The sequence below is a fragment of the Cervus elaphus genome, chromosome 1 (genome assembly GCF_910594005.1).
Source record: "Cervus elaphus chromosome 1, mCerEla1.1, whole genome shotgun sequence".
In the NCBI taxonomy this organism is placed as follows: domain Eukaryota; kingdom Metazoa; phylum Chordata; class Mammalia; order Artiodactyla; family Cervidae; genus Cervus; species Cervus elaphus.
Window position 1 is genome coordinate 44,530,474 of NC_057815.1, and position 18,336 is coordinate 44,548,809.

The 18,336-nt window shown below is 43.1% G+C and overlaps 2 protein-coding genes across 10 annotated transcripts in view; both read left to right on the forward strand.

The window, feature by feature from the left end:
• The first annotated feature begins 826 nt into the window (after positions 1 to 826).
• TLCD5 (TLC domain containing 5) lies at positions 827 to 8,296 on the forward strand. 5 transcript variants are annotated; one of them, XM_043901167.1, is made up of 3 exons: positions 827 to 1,036; positions 3,048 to 3,289; positions 4,997 to 8,296. In XM_043901167.1, the coding sequence occupies exons 2-3, from the start codon at positions 3,091 to 3,093 to the stop codon at positions 5,533 to 5,535; spliced, it is 738 nt and encodes a 245-aa protein (XP_043757102.1). In that variant the 5' UTR covers positions 827 to 1,036; positions 3,048 to 3,090; the 3' UTR covers positions 5,536 to 8,296. The 5 variants fall into 5 exon arrangements, with proteins under 5 accessions (XP_043757102.1, XP_043757092.1, XP_043757119.1 ...); XM_043901157.1 differs by having other exon boundaries at positions 3,090 to 3,289; XM_043901175.1 differs by lacking the exon at positions 827 to 1,036 and adding an exon at positions 1,236 to 1,240 and having other exon boundaries at positions 3,090 to 3,289.
• Positions 8,297 to 12,188: 3,892 nt separating this feature from the next.
• Positions 12,189 to 18,336, forward strand: part of ARHGEF12 (Rho guanine nucleotide exchange factor 12) — a 150,372-nt gene continuing 144,224 nt past the window's right edge. For 3 of the 5 annotated variants that reach the window (XM_043901196.1, XM_043901206.1, XM_043901215.1), the window contains exon 1: positions 12,340 to 12,559. In XM_043901196.1, coding sequence (XP_043757131.1) covers positions 12,528 to 12,559 — 32 coding nt within the window. In that variant the 5' untranslated portion in view covers positions 12,340 to 12,527. Of the gene's footprint in view, positions 12,560 to 18,336 lie in introns of all 5 variants that reach the window. The other 2 variants (XM_043901225.1, XM_043901236.1) reach the window with 2 other exon arrangements.

Sequence of the window (18,336 nt, forward strand, 5' to 3'; positions counted from 1 at the left end):
CAGTCGGGATCCTTAGTTGTGGCATGTGGGATCTAGTTCCCTGACCAAGGATTGAACCAAGGTCCCCTGCATTGAGAGCATGGAGTCTTAACCACTGGACCAATAGGGAAGCCCCTTAGATGTCCTGTTTATCCTATTTGCATCGCCACACTTTCATTTAGCTATCTCTTCAAATTCACTTTCCTTAGTATCAAAACAGATTCAGAGAGGAGAGAGGATTAACCCAAAGTGAGGTAACAACAACAACAATAATTAACATTTATATAACAACTTCCATGTGCCAGGCATTCTGTAAGCATTTGACACATGTCAAGTGTGTAAAATTCTTGCAATAACCCAAGGAGACAGCTACTATTATTACTACCCCCATTCTGTGGATGAGAAAACAGAGGCACAGAAAAGTTAAGTAACTTGTTCAAAGATACACAGTCAGTAACCAAGCCGGATTTCCTCTTAAAGCCTTATTCTCTACTGCCAAGGTGAGAAGGCTGACCCGAGAAGGAATAGATAGATAACTTCTGAGTTTCAGGCCTGAGCACTTTTCTGGAAATCAGTTATTTGTGTGCCTGTTTAACTTAAACGCAAAAGTGAAATCTCCCACAGATCCTAGTAGAGGTGTAAGCACTTAGAAGGCGCTTTCCAACTGGTTATGGGATGAACCGTCACATCGTGGGGGCAGGGGATGGGTGAGTGTTCTAACAAACACAACAAACCAACAAGTAAGCAAGGACAACAGTCTGCAGGTCTCACGTCACTATTAGGTCATTATCACCCCTCACACCCCCGCCCCTCGCCTCCCCAGGCCTGCGTGACGAAGAGGGGATCCTCCCGGCCGCTTTCTGCACAGTCCCGGGTCCAGCTCTGGCTGTGCGCTCCGTCCTCCCAGCCAGCAGGTGCCCCCAGACCCCCGGCTCCTCCTCTGCCGCTATCAGAGCCTCGTCCTCCCGTCCCTCTTTCCGCTGCTTCCTGCTCCCGGGGATCCCGGTCCTGAGCTCTGGGGCCGAGGCGCCCGAGGCTTTCCGGGGCGCTGGACCAGGTAACTGCGCGGCGCGAACCGCCCGGCTTCGGCGGCCGGCTTGGGCTCCGGACGTGGGTGGCCTGGCTTGTCCGGCCCGCTGAAGCGGGGCGAGGGTGGGAGAAGGAAGCCGGCAGATGGCCTGGCCTGGCCTGTGAGGGGAGAGGGCCTCCTTCTGCCTTTGGGCGCCGATGGGATACCGGCATAACGGTCCGGCTGGCTCGGGTGCGCCGCAGCCCGGCGTGGCCGCCGCGTAGGTAGGCACATCCCCGGGGAGATGCGCTCGCAGTGCCTGCCAGGCGCCGAGGTTGCCGCTGGCCCCAGCCACGCCTGCTCCGAGGCCCAGAGCCAGGTGGGCCCGCCCAGCGCTCCTCCTCCCGAATCTGGCCCTGGACAGGGAGGAGCGAGGACTGGAGCCTTGGGATCCTGAGCTGAAACGGCCATCGGCCATCTAAATACCCTGCCATCCTTTACCCCAAGAGTGAAAAGCCCAAACGCGGAGATGGAGTGACATTCCCAAGGTCACAGCGTTGAATCTGCCATTTCCGGATGTCTATTCTTTTATTTGTTTGTAAATGGGCTACTGTTCCCTCTGTTCTGCCAGGGAATTAGGATTCAGGGAAGAAGACTCTAAAAATACTAATCGGCATAACCAAAAGAGCTGATCCGTATTACTCTGGCTGGTGACCTGGCCTTTAAGAGGGAGTGAGAGAGGACGGTTCTTTTCACTCTGGGTCCTTTGTACTTCTGGCTCTTGCTCAGAAAATTGGCCTGGAAGTTTTACAAAATTCTCAAAACTCCTTGTCAGAACTGGGCTGGATTATAGAGTTTTATCAGTCATTTTCCCCTCTACTTTCTCTTTAACTGAAGCTCGAGAGGTGAAAGTAATTGGTCCACACACTGATAGCTATTTAGGGGCAGAAATAGAATTGGAACTCAGGTCAGTGGTTGACACCTGCTGTTTTCTTGAGTGAAAATCTGGTTTCAGATGAAAGCTGTACTGCACTTGACCTTCATAAAGCCCTCTTGGGATAGCATTCTTGGGAGTGGCTTGTGTACTGATGTGTGTTGGTCCACAGATACTATTTCACTTGTCAGAATAGAGTTAAGCAGTGAGTGTAGCCATGCAGAAAATTCCTGCTGAGATGAGACCGATATCTGAAATGTTTTTTTTTTTTTTAACTTTTTTATTTGTACTTTCAGTAGAGGGACTAGTGAATATTAATAAGGACATCTTGGTTATTTTCAGATTTTCGTCCTGTCTGACTCTGTTGACTCCATTATTCTCATTTCTGTCCTGGTATATTTATCACCAGTAAAAATGTCAAAGTGTAGCTTTCTATCTAACTTTGTTTCATTTTTAACTAAATAATTTCCTTAAAGATATTTTTATATATTAACAAAAACTCCCCACTTGTACCTCAAAATCCTGCTTCCCTCTTGGTCAGTTTTTGAGTTGAGTTGAGAATAGAACTAGCTTCTTTTTTTTCCCCTTCCAAAATATCTCGGTCTTTGTTTAGTTCTATCTTCAGGTTTACCTCATTTTGATTTTGATTGGTAAACCCATAATTCAAACCCAAACTTCAGTTGAGTTTAGTATCAGTTTAAAACCACATTAAACTCTCATGTGTCATATGACTTCTAGCAGAGACCACAAGTGGTGGAGGTGTTTTTTCATGAGAGCTTCTTAGTGGGATTTTTGAAATATGAACACATCTAATACATGTATTATATTACTTGTGTCTCGTAGTCCAAGGTCAGTTATCACTGGGAGGTTATTGACATTTATTCATCATTACAACACGTTATATTAGACTGTCTGCTAACTCAGAATGCAGTTCCTGCTTTTCAGTTTACAGTTTAGACCAGTTATCGCTAAGGAACACGCAATCAGAATTACAGCCACACTTCGGTGGAAGATTCTTGGCAATGTAGATAAGGAAAAAGTATTTCTGTGAAGGCAATATTTTTGTACTGTCTTACAGTAGAAATGAAGACATATACTTACTATGACCCAATGCTGTTTTCTTAGGGTGCGTTCTTTGTTTTTCCGGTTTTGGTCTCTTCATCGTAGGATGGCCTTAGCTCTGTGTCTGCGGGCACTGTGCAGCCTGGGGGGCTGGCTCTCGCTCTACGGTTCTTTCTGTCGCCTGAATAAGCACCGAAGCTATGAGTGGAACTGCCGGCTGGTTACGTTCACCCACGGAATCCTCTCGATAGGTCTTTCAGCTTATATTGGCTTCATTGATGGCCCTTGGCCTTTTACCCACCCAGGTATGTGGGAGACGTTAGAGAATTTTCCCTTAGGAATTTATGATTTGGAGGTAGTCTTAGAAGGAGGGGAGTTTTCCACAGAATTTGGATAATACTGAAGAATATTGAAGAATAATTACTATTATAATGTGGGTGGGAGTCTTCATTCATCTTCATTGTTAATTCTGATATTGTATGCATCACCTTTTCTTTCTGCTTTTCATAACTCTATTTTTAAATTTTAATTGCTTTTTACAATTTAATTGATCAAAATGTATAAATTATAAAAGCAATATTAACATTTTCTACCACCACCCCCAGCAGATAATAATGGACTGTATAATACATACTTTTTGGTAACCTGCAACTTTTACTTGATTGTATATTCAAAGGACATCATCTTTCCATGTCTATGTGTATAGATCTTCCTTATCCCTTTCAGTTGTTATATAATATTGTATTGTATGCATTTGCTATCCTTTATTTAACCAATGCCTCATTATTAGGGGTAGCTGTATTAATTTTTAAGCTGCCAGATGTGTTCCTAAGTGTTCCTTAGAATACAAAACCTGTATCCCCTTGAATTAGTTTGCTGGGGTTTATTACAGACTGGGTAGCTTAAATGACAAAGATTGATTTTCTCACAATTCTGGAGGCTAGAAGTCCAAGATCAAGTTGGTGCGTTTGATTTCTTCTAAGGCTTCCCCTCCTTTGCGTGTAGATAGCTGCCTTCTTGCTGTCTTCACATGGTCTTTTGTGTCTAGTGTCGTCGTTTTATAAGAACACCACCCTAATGATTCTGTTTTAATTTAATTACCTCTTCAAAGGTCCTATCTCCAAATATAGTCATATTTTGAGGTTCTGGGGTCCAGCCCTTCAACATATGAATTTTGTGGGGACATAGTTCAATCTGTAAGTTCCCTGGAATATGATTTTTAAAAAAATTCCTTAGATTCTTTTTCTAATTTCTTTATATTCCCATATTGAGTTTCTGAATTTCCTCCCCAAACTATCAAACTGATAGGAAGCAATGCTTAAGCTTTATGTTTTACATGAAGGTTCTTAATAGATTCAAACATGTCATGTCCTTGCACCCTATGTTCTTGCATATGGGAACATACTAACTTTGGGGGTTCTCTCCAGAATCCACTTTCAAAACAAGTTAGGGCCACCAGTGTCCAATAATCTAACCCATTAAGCTAAGAAATTAATCTGAAATTTGGGACAGAGTAACATTTCCATTATGGTTTATTATAGGATATTGAATATTGTCCCTTTGCTATATAGTAGGATCTTGTTTTTTGTCCATTCCATATATGATAGTTTGCATTTGCTAGTGGGATAGAATAACTGAGTCTGGAAGCCGACTTTTAACTGGTTAAAAAAAAAAGAAAGAGACTGTGTAGGATTTTAATTGAAAGAACAAAATGACTCGATTTTATGCTGCTACACAGAGAGGATGCTGGATCATTGCTGGTGTTCGAGTCACTCACTGAGATCTGATGCATCAGAACAGCATGTCCTGGGGCCTGTAACATTGGTTTGATAGAGACCAAAGTTTTAGATTTTAGTCTTTTTTTTTTTTTGGTTGTCTCTAAAAAGCATCTGCCTGCCATTACTTTTGTTTTCAGTGATTCCAAAAGGTTTGAGAAAGAGCAACACAGGATCCCTGTGTAAGCCAGCACAATTCCTAGCCACTCAATTTGCTTCTGTCTTGGTTTATTTCAGGCTCACCCAATACACCTCTCCAAGTGCACGTTCTGTGTCTCACCTTGGGCTACTTCATCTTCGACTTGGGCTGGTGCATCTACTTCCGGTCTGAGGGGCCTCTGATGCTGGCTCACCACACACTGAGTATCTTGGGCATCGTCGGGGCCCTGGTGCTTGGAGAGTCAGGCACAGAGGTCAATGCGGTCCTCTTCGGAAGCGAGATTACCAACCCCCTGCTACAGATGCGCTGGTTTCTTCGTGAAACAGGCCATTACCATAGTTTCACTGGAGACGTGGTGGATTTCCTCTTTGTGGCCCTGTTCACTGGAGTGAGGATTGGCGTAGGAGCTTGCCTCCTCTTCTGTGAAATGGTCTCACCCACGCCCAAGTGGTTTGTGAAGGTTGGGGGAGTAGCGATGTATGTGGTGTCTTGGTGTTTCATGTTTAGCATCTGGCGCTTTGCATGGAGGAAAAGCATCAAGAAGTACCACACCTGGAGAAGCAGGTGGAGTGAGGAGTGGCAGCTCAGACTTAATGGACATCTCAAGACACACTAGCCAAGGCTTGCTCTGGACAATGGATTAGGTTTAGTCTGCCACGGGAACCAGGTTGGATATATGGCTGTTACAGAATCATGCTTGTTACAAACTTAGATCACAAAAAAAGGGCTAAATTTATTGATTGGTTTGAAAGTCAGTCTTGGAGCAGAACACATTCCAGTATTAAAACGCTAACTTCTGCAGCAGCAGAGCTGTGGAAAGTGAGACTACCAGCAGTAGTTTGGAGTAAGTCAGAGCTGTGAGATGAGTGTGCTGCATTCCTTGTAGGTTGTGGTGACCCTGGCTCTTCGGTCCCTGGGAGGCTTGATGACCAGACAGCTTAGAAAGGAACTCAAAAAACATTAGTGCAATTTCTTCCTTATTCCTTTGAATAAACAAATGTTATTCCTGGTTTCTGTGTAGCAGCTTAAAGAAATGCACCCCATTTACTATAAAGTGAGGGACTTTCAGGAAGTAACTTGGATCAGGAAACTGAGAGCAGGATGGGGGGTGAAGCCATGACAGTGATGGGGGGCTACTTCCTGAGCCTCCCTATGCCGTATACTTGGTATATACCATATAGGACTCCCTGTACTTGGGGGTCCCCAAGTATATACCTTTAGGCATGGCGCTTCACTAGGAAGACTCACAGAACACAGCACTTTGTTGTCCTTAGAGCTTTGATTTATTACAGCAAAAGGATACAATGAAAAATCAGCCAAAGGAAAAGGCACCTGGAGCAGAGGACAGGGGAAACCAGCCCCAAGCTTCCAGAGCCCTCTCCCAGTGGGATCATGCAGGATGTGCTAGTTCCAATGATCTGTTTAAAGTGTGTATGAAATGTCTAGAAGAAAGCTTGTTGGAGACTCGGTATCTGAGGTTTCAACTGGGGGCTGGTGCCATAGGCAGTCTTTCCCTGGTGTGCAAAAGTCAGCCTTTTCCTGACTCCCAGAAGGAAAGGAGGTTTTTGTCATGAACCACATTGTTTGTGCAGTTCAGAGTCAGTGAGCCAGTCTCATCAGTTCATGTGGGAACCTTCCTGATGAAATCTAAGTCCCCGGATGCTGGCCAAGGGCCAACCTTGCAGACAGCCCTTTCCAGACCTGCTCTGTTAACTCTTTTCTGCACAAAAGCCATAGAGCTAGAGCTTCGGATGAGAGATGAATGAGGTGAGGGCAGATTTACCGAGTCCTGTTGTACGGGTTCTGCCCCACCAGGAAAACTATGCCAGTTCTCAGGGCTTTTGTGCATTAATCTCCTAGGCATGAGAGGCTGTGACTGAATTCCATAGGGATTTACCATGTAGATTCCACTGGGCTTGAGATGCCAGTTCAGGTTTCAGCTCTGCTATACATACTGCAAACCAGAACCAAAGACCAAATGTCCTGGCCTCAGGGTGAAGAGGCTGGTTTTTTTTTTTTTCTCCCATTTCAGATACATTCCCTGTTCATCTTGTTACTACTTTTTCTCTGGAAAAGGTGCCACTCTCTCTGGACAGTATATTATGAAAAAGCCAATGTTAGACGGAAAAAAATATTTCTTAGTCCATAGTCTCTCATCTTACCTAGGAAAAGCAAGAACACAAGTGTAGTAAAAGGGCTTAGGAAGTGAGAATTCTTAGGTTCTTTGAAGTGATTTGTCTGCTCACCTGCCAGATCCTTTGGGGCAAGGCACTTGTTTACTCTTTGCCTCTGTTTGAACCCCACTGTCAGTAAACGAAATACCCCATTGCATATTTCATAGAGACATTAGGTGGCTTTTCATTAATGAAGGTCTTTAATGCAGGGCTTTTATGAGAAAAAATGAAAGTTTTATTTGTTTGTTTTTTATTTATTCAGTCAGTTGTGTTGTTGAGACCATGTAGTGGCGACCACGTAGCTTAGCTGATGAGCAAGGGTCTGAGGCTGTTGAAGTCAGGGCTGGAGGTCAGTAGGAAGTGTCAGCCCATTCGATGGTCACTGGTAATCCTAGCCTAATAAGTGGTTCTTGAAAATGGACATCATTGTCCAGGCATGAGTGGTTGGAACCGAATGAGGTCATCATTGCTCTGGGAAAAAACAGCTTTAAAGGCATGTTAACTATGGGTCTTTTAAAATGACTGTCATTTGGTTAAGGAGATTTGCTGGACATGAGAATAATCTGACAGTAGCATCCCCAACTCCTTTTTTTCTATGACCCATATGCCTGAAATGCTGGTTAGCTTCTTTCCAATAAGATTGTGGTCAAAGTAGGATGTTAGGGAATGCTGATTTTAGCAAAAGCCCAGTTAAAAAAGCGTGGCTTGGCACCAAAAAAAAAAAAAAAAAGGAAGAAAAAAGCCATCTCTTGAATTTTGGCATAGTTCAACCTGTCCCATACCAGACGAATGAATAGACTTAATCTGGTACCAATTCTTTTCTCCATATGCCTCAGAAGCGAAGGGATTGCAGACCTTGCTCTTTTAGGGGAATGTACTTAGATTTCTTGAATTTCAAGAAACCTAACTAATGATAAGGGAAGGAGAATCCCTCATTTCAGCTTTTTCTTGATGTTGTAGCTGATAACTCCAAAGGCAACTTGCTAAGACAAAACTGTGAAATGAAGGTGACTCAGCAGTTGAGATGCTGAGTTTGTCCATGACAGGTACCGAAGGGCTAATTAACATGTGGTATGGTCAGACACATGAAGTACTCATTTGCATTCAGATTACTATGTAATAATTATTAACACTGCTCAAGAAGAATTTATATTTCAATAAGATTTATACTAAATTTTATAAAAATAAACAACTTTTTATCAATCCAGGGTCTGGCTTTATGTCTTTCTTGTGGTTCTGCCAAGAAGCTTAAAAAAAAAAAAGGCTTCGGCCTGCAGAAAGGTTGAACCATATTTATACTTACCGGTAAAATACTTCTTAGCTGCTCTTATCCACCATTCTTAATACTGTTTATTTTTGAGGCAACAATCTACATACAGAAAGCAGTTTGCCAAAAGGAGGAGGAATAACTTAATTTCTTACTTTGCCACCTGTTTTAGTTGTTGTTCAGTCACTCAGTCCTGTCTGACTCTTTGCAACCCCATGAACTGCAGTATGCCAGGCTTCCTTGTCCTTCACCATCTCCCGGAGCTCGCTCAAACTCATGTCCATTGAGTCGGTGATGCCATCCAACCATCTTGTCCTCTATTGACCCCTTCTCCTCCTGCCTTCAATCTTCAAAAGCATCAGTGTCTTTTCCAATGAGTCAGTTCTTCAAAGCAGGGGGCCAAAGGATTGGAGCTTCAGCTTCAGCATCAGTCCTTCCAATGAATCTTCAGGGTTGATTTCCTTTATGATTGACTGGTTTGATCTCCTTGCAGTCCAAGGGACTCTCAAGAATCTTCTCCAATACCACAGTTTCAAAAGCATCAAATCTTTGGTGCTTAGCCTTCTTTATGTTCGGCCTATTTGAGTAGTTGCCTTGAAAATGATGATGTCCAGTTGGGTCCATGAAGACAGGGCCTTCTGCTCTCTTCAGACTCTGCTTCCAAAGACTGGAGCAGTGTTAGACACATAGTAGGTGCTCATTGTGTGCTCAGTCATGTCTGAGTCTTTGCAGCCCCAGGGATTGTAGGCCACCAACTCCTCTGTCCACTGGATCACCCAGGTAAGAACACTGGAGTGGAGTGCCATTTCCTCCTCTGGGGGGTCTTCCCAACCCAGGGATCAAACCCAAGTTTCTTACATCTCCTGCATTGGCAGGTGGTACGTTACCACTAGAGCCACTTGGGAAGCCAGGTGCTCAATAAGCAGCTTGAAAGAATGGATGAGGGCCTGGATAACCCCCCATTGGAAAACCTCAAAGAGCATGCATAGTGGATAGGTGTCATCAATGTCATTTTTCTAGGTAAAGGACTAATGTCCCTGGGGAGTGTGTTCTGCCTAAATTGGTGTGACTATTGTGAAGGTATTCTATACACAGACTCTAGAACAGTCTAGAGCTACCAACAGCTGTAAAGAGGCTTTCAGGGATTTTTTTTTTTTTTTTTACCATGAGAGCTTTGTGCGTGAATATAGAGATTTTCATTATTAAAAAAAAAAGCTCTGGAGTGAATAACCACTGGCTTAATTAAATCCTTTGCTTACCATCTTCCGAAGCTTTCCCACAGCAAATGGCCTCTTTGCTCACAGCTAGAACTTTGGGTCTGTTTAAGTTTGGAAAGATCTTGAAAGCAGCCTGCCAAGAGGTTTTGTATGCAAGGAAGAGAAGGTGAATTAGGAAACTTTCCCAGTTTGTTTTATTCCTGAAGCTTGTGGAGTGAGGCATTCTTGAAGGGAAGAAGGAAACTCATTTTTGAAATGCATGATTTGATGAGTCATTGGGTCCAATTAATTTGATACCCACGCAGTGAAATTGTTGGAATAGGGCAAAAAAGATATGTAGTACGTCTGAAAGTTTGTGGATAAGGTTTGAATTTTGGTCGTTGTATACAGACTGATGAAGCTCTTTCCAGTTATCTATGGAAAATTCGCAATTTAATTAAGAGTTTTCAGGACAGAATTATCATGCTAGGGTACACCAGCAGGTGGCAATGTGTCCTGGTCTGATCATTAGGAAAGTGGCTTGGAACCCTATTCTGCTTCCATTCTTTCCCAAAATAAACATTACAAAATTAGTTGGCTGTGCCCTGGACTTTAAAAAAAAAAAATCGAGCAATAAAGAGTCATCTTTGGCCTCTGTTTATCTTTATCTTTTTTTTTTTTTTTAACCCAGTTCTAACGTCAGCCTTAGCTCATGCATCTATTCAGGGATAATGATCCTTTCATGCACTGTTGCGGACTGACTTTGAGAAACAGCATTGTTAATAGGTAATTGTTTCCTTTCTCCACATCCACTGTTTATTAGATTTGCTTTGCCACTTGATTTCCACAAAAAGGTTAAAGACCCGTATCCACCAATACAGGTTTGAACCCGAAAGTCTGAAAATGGTTGTATGAAGAGACAGCCACTTCAGATGTTTGCAGGCGGAATGGAAGAAATATATTGTACATGGTACTTGAATCGCTACAATCCTGAGTTACGCAACCATAAAACTGGATGGGTGTCTAAACCTACTACCCAGTAGGAAAAAAAAAAACATATATATATTTGGGAACTCTTCAAAGAGAACTGTAATGTAACAGGATAAATAAACTGCCCCCCCTCCCCCGCTCCCATTTCTTTCCATAGCAAGCTTGTTAAGCCGCTGTGGAAAGCACCATGCTTGCTCAATTTGGCAAATAACACATTTCATTTTGCCAAGGCAGAAGCAGCCTAAAAGCAACATTATACGAAGAAATCCTGGCTCCAATTCCCAAACTCTGTCTCCCCATTCCTATACACTTCCATCCTCCAACCCTCCGCCGGCAGCCAAGACTTTTTTGCGTGGCAGCCCCTGCCCTGGGCCGCGGCCAGCAGGTGCCCCAGGTGAGCGGCCAAGGCCAAAACCTCTCTCTGCTGGGGTCTGATTCACGAGAGAGCAGCGGGGTCCGGGCAGCCAGACCTGAGTTTGCTTCCATTCGCCAAAAACAGTCTGTGTGTGTTATCAGAAAAGGAGAACAAGTATGCTCCCTTAAGGAATACAAGTTTCTAGGACAAGGTGGTGAGTAATTCCCAAAGAGCCTCTCTCATCCTCAACTCCTCGGGACTGGGGGCGTGCTCTCTGGGGGAAAGCCGAGTTAGTGCGAGCTAGACCCCAAAGTAGCAACCTCCGGCATTTGTGGGTTCCCTGGGACAACCTTAGGTTGGCGCGTGGGACTCTCAGGGTCGCACGGTGCCCACCTCTTTCTGCCCCCGCAGAACTACTTTTTCGTTCCCCCCCCCGCCCCCCCCCAGACGACTCAGGCGGAGGCGTCCGCGCGGGGGCGGCGCGCACCCGCGGTGGGTGAGCGGAGGCGGCGCGCGGGGTGGCGAGCGCGGGGGGCTGGGGCCGCCCCGTGCGCCGCGGAGGGATCCCGGGTGAGGCGGCTTCCCGAAGTCAGAGGGGAGGAGGCCAAAAAAAGTCGGCGGGGGAGGGGAAGGGCGAGCGCTCGCGCTGGATGCGGCTGGGGCCGGGAAGGCAGAACCGGAACCGGAACCCGAGCGCGCGCCTGCGGTTGTCGCGCGGCGCCCCCCCCCACACCGCCGGCGGCCTCCTCCGCCCGCCGCGCGCGCTCCCGCGGAGAGCCTCAGGACCGGGCGAGCCGGCCCTGCGTTCCGAGTCGCCGCGGTCGCCACCGGCCTCCCGGGCCGGTGCTTCCAGGCCGGGTCGGACGGGAACCTCCCGCCCCTCGCGGGAACCACCGCCTACCGGCGCGTCGGGGAGGAGCCACCGCCGCCGCCGCCGCCTTCGCCGACCGCGGAAGAGCCCGGGCCTCCGAGGGATGGGGAGCAGCCCGCGGAGCTGAGACCAGGTTCCTGTCACCTCCGGCTGCGGGACCTCCTCCCCCGGCGCTCGTGCTCGTCCCGGCGCCCGGAGCTTGGTGGGGGGCGGCGAGGACGACGAGAGGGGTCCCCCGGCCCGGGGCCATGGAGCCGCGCGCGGCTGACGCGGGGCGGCCCGAGACGCGGCCGAGACCGCGGCTACGAGCGGTCGGCTGCCCCAGATAGAAAGCAGAAGCCAGCGGCCCCCGGCTCGGCGGCGGGGATTTGCAGGCCCCCGAGACCCCGACGAGGAGCCCATCCTGCCCCAGACCCGGAGGGACTCCTGAGGTCCCTTCCCTGCGCGGCTCGCCGACTTCCCTCCGTGACGAAGTTTTCTCCGGCGCTTTCCCAAGGATCTCTCCCTAGCTTTAGAACTCGCTTTCTGGCGGACTTGCTCGGTTTGTTTTGGGAGATAACTTGCTTCGCTCCCACCCACATCCCCTTTCCTTGACCCCTGCCAGTCGGACCTTCTAGATGACTGAATGGAGTTTTGAGTTGGACTCTGGTGTCCCCTACGGAGTCGGGCCTGATCCCGGAGCGCTGGGGGTTGGGTGGAGGTGTTACAGTAAAATGCAAGTTGGATAAAAGGAGGACCTCTCGCCAAGGGCCCCAATGAGTGGCACACAGTCTACTATCACCGACAGGTTGGTATGAAGCCGCCCCCCCCCCCCCCCCGCCCCTGCGCTTAGCCTCCCTGGATGGGGCCCCACCTAGCAGGAGAGTCAGGATTGCCTATTGCCTTTGCCCAGTGAAGTTGACAGGCATCCGACGGAGGGTTGTTTCCGAGCTCTGCAGTTAGTCTGGGGTGGCTGCCAAGTTACTCGGTTGATTGAATTTGGAAATGTATTTTTTTTTTTCTGGAGAGAAACTTTTCCAGAGTGTTGGAGGAGGAGTAGGTAAAGCCACGATTGTGTTTTTCTGTCCGTAGTGGGCATTAGGATTCAGTACTGATCTTGGACGCAGAGGAAGGTCATTTTGGGTGAAGGTCAGCGCCGGAGGTCTGCTGGGGTATTGGTCCCTCATAAATTTAACTCCTGTCCTGTAGTTCCCTAGACTCTGTTGGATTTTAGGACTTTCTGTTTGTGAACTTCATTCTGAGACTACCGCATGATGATTTATGAAATTGAAATCCTTGAAACATTGACGTGAACAGTGTTTATTGCCTAATAGTTTTCCAGAATGTTGGAATTACCAGTAAGTCCCAGTCTCCTGGTGGGGACAATATCAAGGAACTAAGCGAACAAACAAACAAAAAACGGCAGGGGAACATCATGGGGCTTGATTTTAATTATTGCACTTTTAGGATTTCATTTTCCAGAAACGTTTGCATTTAAGGGGTTAGCGCCTAAGCGAATTATGTAGTAGAATCTGGCAGGTGGATTTGTTGAGTTGGGTCAGTCTTTTCCTGTACTTACCTATGTTTCTTGGTGAATTGAGCTAGACCATTTGTGGTTTAAGTGAGCTTCCTTACTCTTTAGAGTTGTTATTTGCAATATTTAAGTGATAAAAGCATATTCTTTACTACATGGTATTTTTCAGTGTAACTAACTTTGTATTCAAGTCCCAAGTTTCAGTTGTGTGTTTTTTTTTTTTTTGGTCAGCCTTCAAACCATTACATCATTAAAAAGAAAAAAAAAAAAAAAGATTGACTTAAGTTAGGGAGCAAAGAAAGCATTTTGAGAAGTGCTTCTGCAAAAAGTAGTTGACTTCCTTAATAAGAGTTTCACCCAATTGTAAGACTCATTTGTTGATTTTAAAAGGGCCAAATTCCATTATCTTACCCTAACAGCTACTCCAGAAACAGAATTTCCTGTTCCTGTTGATGCTTCCCAGTATCACATGAATGTTCACCTAAAAGATTCTATTAAATATTTAAACTACTTATTATTTGTTTGTGTATTTTTTTAATGCATTCAATTTTCAACTTCTCCGAGAGTACATTTAACTATTAGCAATGCTTATTTTGATTTTTTCTGGTTATTCCCATTCCTTTTCCTTTCAGGGTGTTTTACCTCTGAGAAGCCACTTTCATGGGTGTGTGGGTAATTGTTTTCCTGGTTCTCTCAATTCTTGCCTTCTCTATTGACCCTGGAGACAAGTCTTATTAGGAACTAATATGTTGGTAGTTTTCATTGCAATAATAAGGGTGTTTAATTCTGTAGAAACAGAACCTTGGATCACCAGCTCATTCCACATGAAAATCACCTAAAGGCCCCTAAGTAATGATGTTTCCTTCTCTGCTTCTCAGAGATTTCCATTGTGTTGGAAAGAAAACCTTGGAATTTGTGTTGCTTTTTATAACTTAGATGAGATATGTAAGCATGCAGTTAATGCCTGTTTTTTTGCCAGGCACTGTGCTGGGCACAAAGGATTAAAAGATGAATATTCTAACATGAATCTGCAAATTGGTTTGGGTTTAGTATCTACTTGAATTAGTTCAGGTACTGCCTAATTTCACATACCTTTTAAAAGATGAAAGACTTTAAAAGCGACTTAATGTGCCTTGGTGAGACAATTATGGATTCACATTTCTTAGGAATTTACTACTAGTTTCTTTTTTTCCACCACAAGATTTATTCTTATGTGACCATTACTTTTTCTTTGAACATATCTTGCCCCATAAATCTCAAGCATCCATTGACTCTTAGAGTTGTCTCTGATTTGAATATATGTCGGGGTGAAATCTGGAAGTACTGGTTGAGTGTTACTTCTGTGCCAGGCTGCCTTAATAAAGTTATGAGTATAGAACAGTTCCCATCTTCTCAGCCTACCTACCTCAGCCTCTTTTCTCATGGTCTAACTGCAGTGCACTCTAGGTACATTTTGCTGATTCTAGAGCTGTTGGCAAATTAACAGTGCCTTTTTAAAGATCCTTTCAAGTTTGAAGTACTGTATGTGGTGTGGCTTTGTTTTGTAGAGTGTGCAGCCCCACCAGGCCAGCTGTGTGAGTTAAGGGTTCTTTCATTGTGGTGTTTCTGACTACAGAGTCTGTCTGTCTTCAGTTGAAATCAGACTAGCTGGTTTTGGGCGTTGTTCTGTTTTGCAGTTTGTGGCAGGCGACACATGGCTGAACAAGATAAGAAGGGTTTTATTCTTGTGTTAGGGACGTGCTGGGGCTGGGATGGAATTCAGCTATGTTTGGGCTCTGAATGGTCACTTTGGAGACTCAGAATTCTGTTATATCCTGTTATTATTTTGCAGTTAAATTAACACATTTGTTTACTCCCCTTTTCCCCTTTTCATTCTCTACTCTTCAGGCACTCCAGTCCCCTTTTTAAAAGTGTAATCAACTTAAAACTCAAACTGTATGTTCATGGTAGCTATTGTTTTTATGTAGTATATTTGAATTGTTAAAAAAATCTAAACAACTTATGAATACCATTCAGTGTCTTGCTTTGTAACTTCTATGAGACCTGAAGATTATATTTTTCAGCTTTTAGAACCAGCACTTGAAAAGTGGTAGAAATATCTGATTGCTGTTCTCCAGTTTGCATTGATTACTGCCCTTAGTCCCAAAATAATCCTGATTGTTTCTAATCCTCCTGGATGCTTGTCCTCTCCCTAAGAGTTTAGGGGTCCTGTGGCAGTTGGAATTTCTTTTGAGAGATAAGAGAAGAGAATGCTTTTTTAGTGGACTGAGTAAATTGTTTCAGGCTGTATTCTAGAACAGTGAATTTTCAGGGACAATACAGGTAAGATTTTGCTATAAAGGTCTTTGTTGAAAAGAACCTATGTCCTGTCTTGGACTCGTAGATTTTGTTGGTTTTGATTTATAGATAAAAGGTTTTTAATATATTGACTTTTTTTTTTTTAAAGCACTGTAAGTTCAACTTTAAGCTTGTTTAACTGAAGCAAGTCTTTTTGTTCTTTGTTTTTATTTTTATTTTTTTAAAGAAGCAGCTTTTTAAAGTGAGTCTGGAAACCAGAGGCGTTTTATGCATTTATCCAGTAATTAATGTTTTCATTCATGATACTTTTTCTGTCAGCAGTGCCATATAATAATGCTTTTGATTAAAATACAAAACAAATTCTGTATGTGCACTGTTTTCAAGGCTGCCTGAGTCATCTGCAAGGTGAAATTATTTGTAGCATTCATTTGTAAAATCAGTCATTTGATAAATACTGAATTGAAAGTGGGGCCAGGATCACAGTGCTAGCTTTGTATTCACTTTAATGTTGTCTTCTAGTTTTTCAGTTTAAAATCCTGATTCAGACAGGTATGCAGTAGTACATTCACTTGTACAGTTTTACATGAGTCAACATGTACAGTCCAAAGTAAATTTTTTTTAAAGTACAAAGCTATAGTCTTCTAGATTAACAGCACATTTATAAGATGTTCACGTGTATTTAGTGAGATGATAAGAGAAGCTTTATTTGAATCATAATAAAAATATGTTAACCTGGTAATACCACTTAATACACTGGTGGTTTCATGAATTGAGTATGAATTGCCTACCTAACTGATACGGATTGTAGAAGCAGCAGGATATTTTAATGGTTTTCCAGTGGTAATTGGAGAAGTGCTTTTACATCATGGTTGTCTAACAAAGTTATTAGAAATGCTACTTATCACTTAATTGCTTATCTCCTAGGGATTGACCATGCCACATTTTCAGAAACAGGGAGCATAATTAACTTCGTTAAGTTTCATCCATTAAAACATGGTATTGATGATGTTTTAAAACTTCATTGGAGGGCATGGTCTTTTTCCTTTCAGTAGTTAAGAATCTTAAAAATAATGGCATTTGAACTGAAAATTTAAAATCAGCAAAATTATAAATGTTGTTTCTTCTTGAAGAAAATACCCTGATATATGTAATGACATCCTGTGGCAGTGTACCTCTTTAACATTTACAGTGTCTTCAATTCAGTGTGAGGCAGATCATCATTTACACTTAGGGCAACTCATAGCGTTTAAGATTATAAAACTGGAAAGGATAGAGTCAAGATATGACCTAGATTTTCTGGCTTTCAAGTCCTCCAGATTTCACTCTAAATTATTGTCTTTCCGTGTATATTTTTTCTGTCCTGCTTCCCTTGTAACTTTCCAAGCTAAGTCAGGGTTGAATTTTTCTCTTACCGGATGCTTTCTAGTACCTTATCCATTCTAATTTTAAGTATCTCTAGAGGATAAAGCTCTCGTCACTTCCTCAGGAGACTGAACAACAATCTGATAGATCTTCTAGTCAGGAAGTTTTTCCTGATCTTTAGCACAGACTTTTCTTTTAAGTTGTCCTGTTACTTGTATACACTTGCTGTACTAGGCTAAATAATAATCTCCTCCCATTTTATGTTTATGTGACTGTAAATGGTTCAGACAGTTGTCCACCACCCTTTCCTGCCCCCCACCCTTATTCTTTGCTGAGCCAAATCAAATTCTGTTGATTTGTGTCTAAAAGTCAGTCTGTTCCTCTTAATATGTTAGTAGCTTTTCCTCAGTTGCTCATCTAGTGCAAAATGGTTTTTTTCTTTCAGTGCTGTCCTACTACAAATGATATTCTATATTTTATCTTTATCCATATTCTAGAACAAGTTCCAGTTTGGCTTTACCATAATACAGGGGTCTTCTGTTTTCTCCAGGCACAGCCCAAAATTATGAGTAAAGAAATTCTCAAGACCGTTTTGACTCAGTTTTATTTTAGATAGTTTTTAGAATGGATATGGGAGATGTCACCATCAAAAAAACAAACATATATACAAACAGCATAATTAGCAAATCAGCTAATTAAGCAATTGCTCATGTTATAAAAGCCTTGTTTACAAAGTGATTGTTTCAAATAGGAGCGCGCCCTAATGTAAGTTACAAGTATTATCAATTATGTGACAAAAATGTAGCAAACAAATGATAAGCCATCCCTGGTTGAAAGTTAATCAGAAATGGGGATGAAACATCTCTGAATTTAATAAAGAGATGTGGTTGTAGCTTTAAAGTAAGATATCACTATGTGGTGAGATATATCTGTAAGTTGTTATTCTTTTTTCTTTTCCTTGTTTTTTACAGTGGTTTTTCAGTCTAACCTTAAAATTGTGTGTCATTTTTCTGTTTTGGTTTTGTGTGTGTGTGTGCTTGTGTTATTTAACTTTATTTTTTCCTGTTATTTCCACTTATTAGTGAAAAGAAATAGATTTGCAATGATAAGCATGTTTTTCCAATAAGACATACTGTTATTAATATTGAAATATTGTTTTACTTTCTTTTTTTTGTTTTACTTTCTTACCAGTGTATTTACAAGAATTATTACTAATGATAAGAAACAGAAGGAAACAGTGGATATTTAAATTATATATAAGATAGAGCTCTTGAATGTTGTATTAGTAGACCTTTATTGTTGATACTTAAAGTTATTTTAAATAGATGTCTTTATTCTTTTGTGTTTAGGTAGGGATTTTGTTACCTCAAATGTCAGAATTTTGGAAACAG

Bases quoted from the DNA above. Each gene is read 5' to 3' on its own strand.
- TLCD5 (XM_043901145.1), top strand. From the start codon at position 3,025: ATGACCCAATGCTGTTTTCTTAGGGTGCGTTCTTTGTTTTTCCGGTTT. The intron at 3,290-4,996 runs GTATGTGGGAGA...GGTTTATTTCAG, and splicing joins TTGGCCTTTTACCCACCCAG to GCTCACCCAATACACCTCTC.